A 15,928-nucleotide genomic window follows, 5' to 3' on the forward strand; every position below is an offset into this window, starting at 1 on the left:
TCTTCCACCTTCTATAAATATATACATATATATACACACATACACAATTATATTTATTATATATACACATGCAATTAGAATATTCCTCAGTACAAGTAATCATTGCTCTCTGCCTCCCTCCAAACACAACCAACCATCAAGCAAAACAAAAACTAAAATCTGATTTGAAACAAAACCTCATTAGCTTTCCTCCATTATATTATTGTCTAAAAGAATTACTGTACATCTGTAAATCATACAATCCAGTAGTAGTATACCTATAAATAAATACCTCCAGTAAAGAGGTATTTATCCTAAATACAGATCCAATATAACAATATATGCTTGCCATTTCCTAATATCCCTATGCACTGAAAATTCATGTTATCAGTGGAGTTCTTTGCTTTAGCTCTCCACAACAAGAACAACAGGGCTCCCAGAAGGTCATAGTGATTTTCTTGTCACAGTTAATGCAGCAAACCCTTCAATGTAATGGGAAAAAAATAGTTCTGTATATGGCATTGAACCTGGGACATATTTCAGGCACTGACACTTGTGCAGTTTGTTTCAGAAACATTTCAAAAGCTACACCAAGGTGAGCTATTGACTGATCCTAACTTGGACAGACACATTAACTTTCCAAACCTATCAGCATACTTTAAATTACACTTCTCTCAGCACTTTTCCCACCCTACTTTATATTTCTTTATGAACTTCCTTGAGACTAAAGTGGAAAATTCAAATAAGCTTTTAGTTATTTCACAAGCTGCTACCTAACCTATCTCAAGTATCAGATCAGAATCACCACCTCCATTTGACAGAAGGGAAGCAGCAAAGTCAACAGGATATTTCTGAAGCCATCCCAGAGGTCAGTAGCAGATGGACAAGAAGGTAATTTGGGCTCTGGGCTGTAGAAGGTTCCATGAAATGCAGCATTATACCACCTCTTAAAAAGCCATGAAGTCTTTGCATGCAAGCATCCTAGCAGATATCAAGTACTAGGAAGCAGAGTTATATTCTGGAAACCCAGGATCTGGCCCACAAACATTTTACTTTGATGGCTGCTTTTTACACTATTGATTAAAAATATATATAGTGGAAAGTATGCTGTATTTCCCAGAAATTATTAACTATTTCATATTCAAAGTAGTCATCATAGCATATAATTTGTGTAAATATACAATGTGTTATTTGATTAACCTATACTGAGATAATTTTATGGGAAAACAGCTACCAAGATGTGAAATAGGTATTTAGAAATTAGCTCACACTTAGGAAACCACTTCCTCAAGACTGAATACTACTCTTAGCATGTGCACCATAATCCAAGCTGTAAAGCTTGGCCAAGTGTCATGTCTGTTCCATACAGGAAGCTGGATTAGATGGGTTTTACATCTCTGAGAACTCCCTGTGAAATTCCATACAAAAGGTATAACATCAGGAATTTAGTAGCCATAAAAAATACAGGTGTGATGATCATATTTTAGTACCTACACAGAAGTAACTCACAGATGTCAAAACTTTTTTTGAAAGTCACAAACATCTGGAAAATCATTAATACATGAGACTATCATACCCCTGTAGGTGCTAGCAGGAGATCCTTGCTATCAAAAAGGCTGACTCAAGAGGCAGCACTATTTAACTCTATTCCTCTGGCACTCTGGGGCTAGGCAGCCCTGAAGCATGCTGATGAAAAAGCTAAATAGATAGGAAAGGAGATGAGGTTAAGGAGCAGTAAATCACTACAACAGAACCAGCCAGGCACACATCAGTCTGCTCCATATTACAGATGGCAATGTATTCAGGCTAGGGTCTTATGTGGGAAGACACAAAGCAGGGATACTCTGCATAGTAAGCAGAAAACAAAAAAACAACAAAAAAAAAAAAGCAGTATCTTTTCAAATACAGCTTATTCATCGGCCTCAGTCAAATCCATCTGACTGATGATTTTTGCTACTTGAACTTCCTGTATACTCCTCTCCTTCTAAAATGCAGAAATGAGAAAACCTGACCTGGGAAAGGAAGTTTTAGAAATGAGTCTGATGGGGAAACCACATTAACTGCCAAGACCTGACTCAGTGTAATCAAAATCCCAAATCCAACACTGAGTCAGTGACAGAGATGGAGAAGTTTGGTGCTTTACACTCCAGACAATTCTGCTTGCATTAACTTACTTTTCTCCCTGACCTCCCATCCTATCTCCTCTTTTCACTTACCAAGGGCTTGGTTTCATCCTCATCTTTGAAATAGTAGAGCTGGTCCCCCCTGAGGACAAACCAGCGCGTGTGCCAGGTCTTGACAAAGCCCCCCTGCTTCCGCAGCCACCCGCACTTGATGGCAACGTGCTGCCCTGGGCTCAGGGCAGGAGCCTCTGAAGAGCCACTGTGTTCTTCCATACTGGCAGTGGGCAACTCTCCTGTTGGGCAAACAAGAAGAACAGGTGAAAGTATTAGATTATTATGCAGGCAGTAACTGGCTCCTTTCAACACAGCTGGAAAAGAAACACATCTCAGCTATAGAAGCGTGTTAGATTTGCCATATACATGCTTGTTCTCATACCAGCACCCCATCAGCTGAGAGAACTACTACTCGCCTATAAAATAATGATTAACTGTTAAAAAGTGGGCAAAAGTATGTTCAACTGCTGTGCAAGGCATTTTGACCAGCACTGAAGAAGACATCAGCTGTTTCTTGAGGTAAGTTCTGCTGAGTTACAGGCAGTAACAAGGAATGAACTTACAGTACTTCCTCTGACTAAGGAAAGCAGCTGACTACTGGAAGTCCCCATTTAAAATTCTTTGGCAGGCTTGGGGCTCTCAGGCAATGTTCAAAAAGCCTCTGCTTCACCAAAGCTTAATTTTACCACACAAGACAAGCAGGGTTGTTTTGGTTTTTTTTTTGTTATTGTTTTTACTTCTTTTACTCAAGTCCATTTAAAGGAATGGGGACAGGAAATGCAAGAATAGTTGCACATCACCTCATACAAGCAACCCCTGACTGGAGTGTATGCCCAGACACTTGTTATAGACATCTGGCAAATAATGAATTTTGGCCCATCTTAAGGCACAAGAACTGTGAAAACTAGAGCTGAATTGTGGAACTGAACTTGACAAAGTTTCATGTGGCATTTTGGCCTTATTAAAACTATACCTTTTAACCATTTCTGGACAGTCATGACTCATCCTGATGGATTTTGTACATACAATTATGTAGTAATGTGCTAAACATTCATAGTCAAAAAGCTTTTCCTGCTCTCCTATTAAGTCTAGAGCAGAAGCAAATGATTTTGAGTTGCAAGTTCTGCTATTTCCAGTCCAAATACAAATCAGACCAAAATCTACATGTGCCAAAGAGTTTACACCTAAACAGAATAAAACGTGACTATGACCACAAACACAGCAGTGTGCAAAATCAATCATGAAATTTCATTCTAAGTGTTTGAAGAACAACATGTTTCTCTTCTTTCCAGACTGCCACTGGCAATCTCTTGCCTCATCAGGAGCTTGCACAGCTGTTAGGGCCCAGAAAAGCTGGCTTCTTAGGTAGCTTTTTGTTTCCAAACATCAGTTTGGGAAAAGAATGAAATATTATCGACATTGCAGGCAGCAGATCTCTCTAAGAACATCTAGACTGAAGCTTCATGTTGTCACTTTAGCAAAGTGGGTTAGTGAGTCCAAGCCTGGCACGCCTGCTCTGGGTCCCCTACACAGCAAAAGACCTTCACTGAACATGGTGAATAGGCATCAGCACTGCCACTGCAAAGGGATCTACTCAGCTTCTAAGGCAGACTGGAAACACAGATAACACAATCTTTTGACAGAGGAGATCATCCCTCTGACAATTAATAAACAGTGTTACATCACATAAAATGAATCACAATAACAGAAGGAATCAATAGGTTCCAATCAGAAGTGGTTTTCAGCTCTCTTTTCCTTCGGCTCCTTCTTCCCACTGCTCACACATCCCCTTTGGAACAACTTCTCCAGCTGCCATCTCTGTTGTGTGTTTAGAGCTTTTTCTCTTTTAATACCCACAGAGAGTCTGTTTTCACAACCCTGCTCTGAGATGGATCCTGGAATCTTGCCATGATTACAGCTCCTCACTGCCCTGTGCCACTGAGGTTAACAGGCCTCAACACAGGCACACAGGTTTCAGCAAAGTACAAACTGCAGGATCAAAACTTAAATCACTTGGTATTCTTCTCAGAGAAAGGAAATCCTTCTGTCTCTTTAGGGTTCATCTAGAGTCACCCAGAACACTTGTACTGTGAGATTTACTTGAACCAAGTGGCACCACAAAACATACAAACATCTCTGGCTCTCCGCAGAGCAGATAATTTTTGTGTGTGTGCGTGTGTCTGTGGTTACAGTTGCAAGAACAAAAATGAACCTGCTGACAAGTCCTCAGACCACACCACCCTCTCTCCAAAAGGAAATGCACCCAACCCATAATGGGCATTTTCTGAATACAAGCAGGCATCCCTTGGATGCTGCTGGGTTTTGGCTGGGCCAAAGTAGATGCCAAGAAGCAGCCCTCCAACTCACACCCTTAGAAAGTGAATATTAGAAAATATTTTATGGGAAGCATTGTAAACAGCAGGTGAATTACTGCAACTGAAAAAAGGAACAAAATCATTACCCATAGGCTACCCTGTGCTCCTTGGTGCACAACTGCTAAGCTGATCAGCTCATCTCTGCTGCCTGGGCAAGCCTCAAGGCAGGGACAAAGGAGCTTCAATACAGTATCTATGTGTATCACTGCAGTGCTAAAGACATTAGGTCCCTATTACACTTGGACCACAAACAAGAATCTAAATACCAAAGTCAAAACCAATTAGCTGTTTGCATGAAAGACAACTTTTTATTTTCTTTCATGAAGTCACATGCCAATGGTGCTGATATCAGTGTACAAAGTAAGGATATGAATTTTTATCTAGCCAAGGGAGATGTTAATACATCTCCATCTCTTTGTCTGGTAAAATTTCTATCTATTTCTGCAATATTAAATGAGGTGTAGGAGAGACAACAGGTCTACTGCTCCCAAGTCCTCACAGGACAGTGTGAGATCTCCTTTAAAGCAGTAGTATGCACTTAGAGATGCTCTGTACCAAAAAAAAAACAACTATATTATTTCATTCATTAGTGATTTAACTCTCTTCAGCAGTAAAAAATTCAGCCACTTAACTTGTTTGCATTTAGTCCTGAGATTAAGTTTATTTGTTGTTTTTCATATATCCTTCCCTTTCAATGTCTGCCTACTACAAACCAGACTTGGAATCAGAAATTCCAGCAGCTGGCTCACTTTCACTACTTGTTTTTACAGCTGTTTCAACACTAAGATCATAAAAATAAATTGCAGAAATATCAGGGTGCTGGCACTGATGCAGAGAACAGTGAGGTGCAAACAGTATGTAAACAACACATGACAAAGTGTGGAATTACATCAACATACTCCCAGTCCTCTCAGTCTCATAAGAGGAGGCAGAAAGCCGTGCATTTTCAGCACTAAATGAGAATATTCCTCAAACTCATCTTCTCAAGAGGAAACACAACTTGTACTCGCTGCCAGAGTCAACTCTACTGACTTGGCCAGCCTCCAGTTTAGGTAATGACCAGAACTGAATAAATTCTACACAATATATTCATTTGGGGCTGCCTGTGGGCTCACTCTCCTGGGCTTGTCTGGACATCGGGAGTGCAAAGCAAACAAAATGAGAAATGTTCCCTGACACTTTGGCTCTGCATCAACATCTCCTGGCCCATGGAGACCATCACCATCCACCACTGCTGGCCCCAATCCAACCTTTTTCTGCTCCCATAAAGCCACTTGCCTCTCTCACTGGTCTGTCTAGAAGGCAACTAACTGCACTTATGTTCTCCTTGCCAGTGTGGAAGGTCTGAGCCAGCGGCAGGCACAGAAAGCAGGGAAGTGTTTCTCCTCAGCTACCACTCACTCAATACATTAATTATGAAATTGGGCATCTCCCCCAGATCCCAGCATTTTGCCAGGAAATAGTCAGAGAAACTCATTAAAGTGCACCAGATCCAGTTACAAGAATAGCCACAGGACTGCATGAAGATGATCTGTTTGGCAAGAAACCCTGGTGGTTTGCAGTCAATGTTTTTCTTCTCACTGAAATTTCTCATGGCCAAGATAGCACATTTCAAGCATGCAAAACATCAGCAGAGTTCACTTCCAGTAACTCTTCATCTTTGCCACTGCTCAAATGCTGTTTTTTGCAGCCCAATGTCAGCCTGCCACAAAATGGATAAAAGTGGGCAGCTGCCAGAGTGCCTGCCCCAGATCCATACTCTTTCAACCCACCTCATCTAATCCCCTTGCTCTCACAAAAAGAGCAGGCACACAGAATACTGCAGAGACATGACTTCTCTACACCAGACACATGGACGGATAGGCAGTAAGAGGCAGAAATTTTGCAGCAACAATAGGCTTGGTTATTGATGAATATATCTGCCAAATACATATACACACACAAAATTCATAAAAGTCTCTGTGACACAATGGTGCTATGTAAAATTAGATTAATACTTCAACACTTACATCTCTTACCAAGTGTTGTCCAGTTTTGGGTTCCCTCAGCTTATTTATAACAAGTTATCCAGAGTGTGTTTGAGTTTATTGGTATCTTTCAGGTTCAGAGTTGCTGCCTTTGACCAGTGAGTTTCCTTCCAATTTATTTTTGATTTAGTCTTACTGAGTAGCAACTTCTTAAAATCATTTAGTATGTGAAAACATTGTCAGCATTCATCTTGCTGGTAAGACATCCCAAGACACCTGAATCTCTGCTGCAACAGAGGCATGGGCTTGTAAGCAACTGCTGCAGGAAGCAGAAGACTGGCCTATTTCCCACCATCAGGATACTGCAAATCAGTTGCTACTCATCTCTTGTGCCAATGAGATATTGCACAGGGAAGGAAAAGCATGTCAGAGGTAAAAACATACTTAACTTTCTAAGCTAACTTTCTGTTTGTGCTTAGCATTTTTACATTGCAGGGACCATGTCTCAGTTTCTGTCACTGCAAGGAGAGATCTTACAGCATTCCTGTCTTGCTTGCTTCCAAAACCTGCAGCAGTGCACTTGCCAGTAGCTTTCTGCCACAAACTTTTAGAACAGACATTATACATTTATCCAACAGGCTTTCTGAGACATCTAACAAACCTCTTGGAGCACTGGCAGTAATGTTCCTAGGCACAGATCACCTGGCTGCTCTGCATTCCTCACTCTCACTTCTGTCCTAACAGGGACAGCCTGAATATACTTTGCTTGAAAGAATGTTAATTCCAAGGCCTAAATAATTACTCCTCAGGCAATTAAAAAAAGAGGTATTATCAGCAGTCAAATTGCAGCAGGTGATATTCACTGCCTGGTGCAGCTGAGGGGAAGACATCCCTTCTTTTTCAATGCATTTTGGGATCAATCCAAAAATCAAGACCCTGTAATTTTGCTAGAAAACTGAGGCCTTGGTCAAATACAAATCTTTAGTACTTCATTTGCATTTTCATGTCAGAATTTTCTAACGCATTCTTAGACCAGCCAAACCTTTACAAGCCTACTGTTTTCTTACAGGAATTCAAACACAGCTGCCCAAATAAAATGGGACTTGAGGATTTATAAAGAATATAAGATATTCAACTTCTTATGAATTATAACAGGAATTAGTTAACACATTTGGTCAGGCACTTTTGAAAACATCCACTTCTACATGTGTATATTTATTTCCTGTAATGATAATGACTAGTGTTAATGAACATGTGCACAGTTTTGTTAAAGCAAAGCAATAGCAGCCTTTCAGTTACTGCAGCATCACATCACACTGTCAGATCAGCATTTGGACTAATTTTCACAGCTTTAACTTTTGCTGCCCTTGCCATTCAGTCCTATTCTGTGAAAATCCACACAGCAGCTTTCTCCTTTCTTGTCCTCCCACCACTGCTGCGGCAGCAGGAGCCATAACAAAATTGCAAAGCTAAGAGCACTTTGTTGATCACAGATTCTCTCCTGACACCTAGAAAGGACACCTCACCATCACTTCCTAATCCCTAACTTTTTTGGGTGGAGATGGACTCCACCTGTAGAAGACTTGTGTAACTGGCAGACATTTGCACACAATCTGTCTGGGTATTGTTTCTCAGGTACACACACAAACACCATACCTGATTCAGGAGTGGCTGGAAAATGTCACAGCACAGGAAAGGGTTTTGAAGAACTTCAGCAACAACTTCCAAGGATAACAGTATCTCTGTTATGCTTTTTTGCATGCTACCCATTAAGTATATACCCCCCCAGCTTTTTCCTCACATGGCAGCACACAGTTGCAAGACAAGGTTGCTGCTACCAAAGTGATTGGAAAAGTGAAGGTGTCCCCGTTCATTGCAGAGGGGCTGGACTGGGTGACCTTTAAAAGGTCCCTCCCAACACAAAACTATTCTATCATTAGAATGGAGTGGTCCTTAACCTGCCAGGTTTCTACCCAGACTCTCATTTCAAGTGTCTTATTCTGCACAACTGGCAATGCTAGAGGTAAGCTGCATAGAGCAGAAGATCAGCTGTAACTATCTGGAGAAGCTTGAAAAACTACAGACAAGGCAATAAAGAGCCTCTGATAGCTGAAAGGGTCAAGTGATGCAAGATAGACAAAAAATGCAGAACAGCTGACAAGTCTTAGGAACTGAAATACTAAGCAGTGAAAAGGTCAGGGAGCAAGTCAAAAGCAGCATCTGGAACAGCTGAAAGACATTTCAAGTCCCAGATGTCTCTTCCAACCAAAGGGTAACACTGCCTCTGAATATCTGACACTGGAAATACATAAACCCTGTTTACAGCTTCATACTTTACATGGAGAAAGTAGTAGTAAGGACAGGTTAAAAGTAACTTAATTCCCACATGTGAGTGGCAAATACTTCAGCAGATACTGGCTTCACTTGCAAAAGAATTGATTAAGAGTTGTGCCCAAGCATGATCCCAACAGATGATCTCTCAAAGTATAAAAATAATCTCTAGCACTACTCTTTGTTCTCAAAGACTGGTGGCAAAAGACATCTGAGTACAGATGTCAGCAGCCCTCTGACAGTGAATCACTGAGAATGAAACAAGGCTGAATGCTTTTTTAGGAAATCCAACACAACAGGACTTTCCATGTTGTCCAATTCACAGCAGTTCAGACTTGCACATTCCTTATAAAATTGATCAAGAGAATTAAGATGCTACAAGTGAAATTCCCTAAATGTGCTGCCAAGCAGCAAAAACACATTCCAGTTTGTCTATGGCAGCAAAAGCCTCCTCTCAGATCTGCTGCAGTACTTGCAAATCAAAGGAGCTCACAGGTTTGCAGAAAGAGTTTGTAGTTGTTGGAGAGTGGGAGGAATAAAGACAAGTATTTGCTGCCTGCACCACACTTCAAACTCCTCTCTTGGTCAGAGCAAATTTAGTCCCAAACTTTGGAAAGAGATTAACACAGCCAAGTACTGGCTGGCAACATCTCTGGATACTGATGTTCAGAGCAGGAGGAACCTTATCTCTGGGTGCTTCTATAGAAGCCTCAGGGGAAACAAAGGACAGTTCAACCCACCTCAACTCAGCCCACAATGACCTTTAAAGTCTTACATTAGTTCACATTTGACAAAGAGAAATCCACGGACTTATTTTTAATGTATTTGCTATGAACATTCCATGCAAAATTACTTCCTCTGCACAATGTAATGTTTATCCCTGTCAGTAGAAAGAAGTTCAAGCAACAGCAGCCCTTGGTGATGTGCCAAGAGATTCCTCTGAAGCAAATCTTTCCCACTTCCATGTGCTCCCCAGAAGGATCACAGCATCACAGACGTGCATGTGGGAGCACCCTGCCCCAGTGTTATCAGAGGAACTGACAGAGTTACAGCCAGTGCCTACACTGCCTCCACAAGTACCATGCCCATTTCCTAGCTGTGCTGCATGCATCCAGAGGAGTACATGGATATTAAGCAGGTAGGCACATACTGTACACAGGTAGTGAGCACCCACCCAGCCTCAGGGAGTTCCTTGACACTGTCCCAACTCAAATAAACAAGGGCAAGTCAGAACCAAAGGCTCAAACTTGGCAACCTCAGAGGTGCATCTGCTTCCATTCCTACTAAACTTAGTACCAGAGCCAAGATTTGTGTCCTCTCTGCGTGCCAGCCCCAGCAGGACCTAAACTTTAAATAGACCTACTTTTAAACAGGAATCAGTATAGTTTTAATGCTGTTCAGAAATGTTTTATGTAAATGGTAATTGCATCTGTCACTTAAAAACATTAACCATACTGACATAAATTTCCATACTAGAATGCTGGAGACAATATAGTCAGATTTTTTAAAAAGCAGATGTGTGTCTTTCCACTGAAAAAGCCAACTCTAAATAAGCACCATTACTTTGCAGTTGACATTTCCATCTTCTGCCCAGGAAAAGCATTAATTCATACTTTAAGAACTAACATTTCACTTTTGTAAGACCAAGTTTACATCAGAAAAATAGAGTCCACAATCCTTCCTATGTATTTCAGAAAGCAGTAATGTATGCCATGCAACTTAATTTGTTTTAGTAAATGAAAAATTATCATATATTAGCAAATTAAAAATAACACCATTGTGGTACTGCCCTTTCCAGTAAAGCACTAAGCAAAGTGAATACTGTCCCTGAACTCCTAAATCACCACCAACACTATCCTGTGACTCCAGAATGAATTCATATGGGGGTATGGAATATTTTGGAATAAAAATTACTGGGGTCCTTACCCTTTAAAAGGCCAATCTGTGCATGGATGCTAACATCTACTTTTCCAGCTTGTACTAAAGGAACCATTAAGAGCAAAGCCAACCCTGCTTTGCATCCACAATCTTCACACTCCACCATCATAACCCCCAGCTAAAAGGTGAGCACACCTTCCCTAAGGGCACTTTATGCTCACCTGTCTCTTTCTGATCACTACTGTGCCATGTGAGCTGAAGGAGAGGCAGAACTGGAGTCGAGAACACTTCAGCAAGTAACTGCTTACCTTCAGTGACCTGAAAGTCAGCTAAAAACATGTAAGCATCTTTTGCTGACATTGCTGCACCCAAAATGAAAAAGGGAAAACCAAGTTAAGCTATTCACCTAAAAGGATTCAAAACCAGCAAATGTGTATATGTTACTTACCTACATAAAACTTAAGGAAAACATTATGTTTATATATATTTTTTTTAAAGTACTAACTAGTAGCAAACAACATTGGGCACTCTCCAGGTTTTAGGCAGGCTACAAAAAGAGAAATTGACATTAACTAGGACTAACACTTCAGAAAAATAGACATAAAAGCAAAAGAAAAATAATCCAAATATAGTGGCTTCTGGATCTGTAGCCACTTTGAGACTGTGCTCAAAGTGCTCAGCATGATCATGTTTACAGAATTCCATTTATTCAATTTATCTAATTTAAGAGAGGCAAGGTATCCTAGGAATATAAATTTCTTCGGCTATGAATGACAGAGCTCATTAGCAGCATAAAATAGCATCAAGAACAAAGCATAAAATATACCTTTTCTTATTAACTCCCTTTGCAGTAAGGAGAGTCTGTGTTTTATGTAAGTCACTATCTAAAGAGGAAAATATCAGCATGCCCAAGGGAAAGGAGGTTATCACCTCCAGTCAGGCAGGCCTTACTATTTCACTTTACTGTAGTCAAAACAGCAGAGAAGCCTTGCCATCCAAACCCCAAAAATGCCCCATCTCCCTCCATATGACCATCATGGCTCTGCACTGTTGCTTTCTTGATTTTTTGTTCTTGATTTTCATAAAGAAGAAAAGGACACCTTTTTTGGCTTGTTTGTAACATTCAGGTTATCTGTGACCTGCACGAACACCATCCTGCATTTCAAAAGCAACATGCTTCATCAGTGCAGGAAACCAAATGAAGTTTAAATCAGGGTCTCACAAACCCAAGCAGCTCCTTCTTGGCCAAAGCACAGATTGTTTGAGGATTTCTTTTTGCAGAATAAGGTGCATTCTGGAAAGTATGAATTACATGAGTTGACTGCTAAAACAATCAGCACCACAGTTTATTCCATTTGCAAAGCCAGTTCAGTAGAGCTGGGTGAAAGCTACAGCTGTGACTTTTATTATTTTATAACTACCAGTTAAGGACAATTTTTCCCAAGGAATCATACTCACAACCAACCTCTAGAACAGATATTGCAGAAAACTGCAGAACAGACACTGCAGAAAAGCCAATGTAAGGCAATTAAATTAATCCAGCCTCCTAGTAACTTCATACTTCCTCTTTCTCTTTATCTGCAACCCTAACTACACCCTTACTTTTTCATCTTCTCTTGGTCAGATAATGATTTGAAAAATAACTCTGCTCTTTTAAGTTGGAAGGTAAAATCCCTAGGTATCAACCACATAGAAAGTTATTTTTACATGGAGTTGTGTAGTTTATCACCTTGATCCATCATTCACCCAAATTTAGGAACCAAGTTTAATTAGAACAGATGAAGATGGAATAGGATTCTTCAGATTCTCTTCCAACAGACACAGTGGTTCTCAAGACAATATTTCAACCTTTACAAATGGAAAAAGATAATTAATCTCTTAACAAAACAGATTCCCCAGTGCAAATAGACAACACTGTAGCAACAGTTGGGTTTTCTAGAAAACACAAAGAACTTTGTGCTTTGGGAGATTGCAGAACAGATGCACTGATTATTGTCTTGTGACCTGACTTCTCTTCTCATATTAGCTCTGGCACAGCTTTTCTAATTCTTCACTTTTTTGTTTTCAATTATTCCTAAGGCCTTTGTCTTTGCGAAGACATAATACTGCTGGTGCCGCTTCAGAGCTGTTAAGTGTAAACAGCAAGACTCATCAAAAACATTTATTTGACCTTGCATTTCCTAAAAAAACAGTCAAACGCCCTGGAAGATTCAAATAAATAAAAAAATCACTTTATACATACAATTTTCAAGTTGACACAGAGAAAAACAATCCAGCAAAGATAACAGATGTCAGACATTGTTTGTGGAAGGCATTCAGCTTCACAGCAACAGGCTGGTAAAGGAATCTGGACAAAACACATACAAAACAGCACCAACACACTTTGCCTCTTAGGATGATGAACTTTGCCACGTGTTTCAGCAAAACAAACAAGAAAACTGCTAATCCAGTTGCTATTTGTGACTAGGTACTGTAAGAGAGCAGCATCACCTACCTACCTTGTGCACCAAGGCTGCTGAAGAGTCTAAGTATCAGCTACTGAGATATCAACCATCACCAAGGGTCCTTGGCCAGGATCTGGGAGGAAGCTCCAGGAGCAGCAGCTCCTTCAGAACACGCGAGATCCCCACACCAATACCTGCAGCAGGAGCAGGGAAGCAGCACAGGGCTCCTCTCCCCACACCAAGAGCTAAGTGGAACCACAGCTGACCCGATGGCTTCGTCGTGGGCTCACCGCTGCCCTCCAGCTCAGCCCGCACCAAAGGGATATGGATCCCAACCTACAAATAAATAAAGGCAGCTAAACTTGGACACCTCTGCTTTGCACACACAGAGGAACAACTCCACTGTGATGCTTTCACTCGCAGAGCACTTGCAGTTATATTTCAGCAGGAACAAAACATGTTTCCAGCATTCCAGCTCTGCTAAATTGGATGCAGATGATGAAGGGTTTTTTCCAAACATATGGAAGGCAGCATAGCTGAAATCTCATCTAGGCCTTGAGAGATCCTGTACATAAGGCATTAAGCTTTCTACAACACACAAGGAATCTAGGCAGCAAATATTATGATTTCATTTCAGAGTGTGATTTAAGATGATATTACGAGACAGAAATGTTAAAAGAAACTAATAAAAGCCTTTCATGTACTCTCAAATAAAGTCAGATGTTCATATGCCATGTATCTGGACAACCTCTGCTTTCAATGGAAGCCTGATCTCCACTTCAAAGGGAGGAAATTAGACAAAAGGGGAAAGAATGTACACCTCTCAGTACTGGAAGCCCCAGGAAACCCAAGACCAAAGGACTAAATCCATCACTTTCCCAACACCCCCAAGACAGACAAGCCTACAAGATGTTTAACCAAGAAAGAAATCAAAAGCACAAGCATTTGCAGTCCTCACTCTCAGCCACCAGTACATAAACTCGGTTCATTCTATTTTTTGAGTAGTTACAGCATAGAAAAAAACATTTCTGTACATCAGCTGCTAATGTAACCTCTGCTTATTGCTGTGAAAAGAGTTCCCTCCACCCACTGTAAGTGGCTTTCTTGTTTTAATTGGTGTTGCAGGCAGGATGTATGTTTAGCTTTTTCAGTGTTTAGTCTGTCCTCAAATATTAACATAATAGTCACCACCATGACCAAATTCAAAACATTAAAAGCAGAGTTAAGTCCCAGCTTCCCATGCTTTTTTTTCCCCCCCTCTATATTCTGAAAGTATTTCTACACATTAGAAGTTATTTAATGGTGAACAAATTCTTCTTCTCCATCCTTTGGTACACAGCTTGACAGGAAATAGTTTTATCTGTAAGCTCTGCAGGAAGTAGTTTTGACACTTGGAAGCAGAAATAAATTTTTCATGAGATACCTTGCTGATTACTCAGAATTTTGTCTATCCGTGCTATGAGTTGATGCTTTAGTCCTTACACAGAATATGTTTGAAACTTCTGCATAGGAGCAATTATTTTTGCCTTCAGTGGCACAAAAATCTTGTGACTAGCCTGAAAGTTCAACCATTACCACTGCATGTTCAAGAACACACTCACACTGATGCTTGATGAGTATCAAGTATTTCTTATCAGACATATATACCCTTCACTAGGACAATTCACATGACCAAAACACATTAATATGGCTAGTATTACTGATTTAGCCACACAGATAATCCTGTTCACACTGAGACAGATTTCAGACGGCTAGTGAAGAAGTTGCACAAGTTTATTTCCAAAATCCTTGAAAACTTATCTATGCATTGCTAATTCTTCCTCTTCTCAACTCCAGTGACAAGACAGATATGACTAAATTCGTCTGGAACCTTCACCAAAACTCACTGAAAAATATAGTCAGTTTTAAAGCTAAGTGCAAGACACAGCTAAGTGCAAGACAGAGTTGAATCATCATTAAGTACTTCCACTTAATTTCCATCACCATTATCAGATCTCTGTAGAGACTGCACCAAAGTTATCCCTATGCTTGAAATTAATCAATGTTTTCTTCTGGCAGAATGGGAAAAGATCCACTAAGCAGTTTTATTTTTTAAAAAAAGTATTTTACTCACTAAGCAAATAATTGAAAAATTACACTTGCAGTAATTCACACTATTATTTAAAGCTTGTTGAACAACCTATAAAGTTTGAATATCTTCCTTTTTTAAACTATCCTTAATAGTTTTATAGTGTGTTTTGGTAGGTTCATTTTGGGAGGGGTTTTCTGAGTTATTCTAAAACCATTTTGAAAAACTAGTATGAATGGAAATGAGGCCCAGGTTCATTTTCTCTATCCAAGGAACTGCAGGTGCAAGAGGAGTGTGTGTGATTGATTTCAAAGCATCTCCTTTTGCCCTGCCCCCCCTTCAAACTGTTCTTTTGTAATTTCACCTCAATCTATTTTCTCCTGCTCAAAACTGGCACATGAACATTCCCTTTATAAATATTTTTGTACGAGGGAAATACATTCCCAGGAATTTACTAGGCAGTTATTTGGTTACTGCCCTTTCGGGCAGCTCAGCCACACATCTTTTCCTGCACAAACACCCACGCAGGGGATCCAAGCCTAACAGTGGCACAGCTGTGCTCAGCCCCTCACAGCTCCACACCTGGTTCCACAGCACAGAAATGTAAGGGAGAGAGGGCTAAAACTCCACTTGCCCCTCTCAAGCAGGGCCAGGGAAGCTGAAACCAGTCCACCTTCTGTCCCCACCTCCTCGCAGACCTGTACACCAG

The 15,928-nt window shown here is 40.5% G+C and overlaps 1 protein-coding gene across 2 annotated transcripts in view; it reads right to left on the reverse strand.

Annotated features, from left to right (window-relative positions):
- ARHGAP24 (Rho GTPase activating protein 24) overlaps positions 1-15,928 on the reverse strand; it is a 183,444-nt gene that overhangs the window by 151,104 nt on the left and 16,412 nt on the right. For both annotated transcript variants that reach the window (XM_054632990.2, XM_077177010.1), the window contains exon 2: positions 2,196-2,395. In XM_054632990.2, the coding sequence (XP_054488965.2) occupies positions 2,196-2,375 (180 nt within the window). In that variant the 5' untranslated portion in view covers positions 2,376-2,395. The remainder of the gene's footprint in view (positions 1-2,195; positions 2,396-15,928) is intronic.

This window comes from Agelaius phoeniceus, chromosome 4 (genome assembly GCF_051311805.1).
Source record: "Agelaius phoeniceus isolate bAgePho1 chromosome 4, bAgePho1.hap1, whole genome shotgun sequence".
Taxonomy (NCBI): domain Eukaryota; kingdom Metazoa; phylum Chordata; class Aves; order Passeriformes; family Icteridae; genus Agelaius; species Agelaius phoeniceus.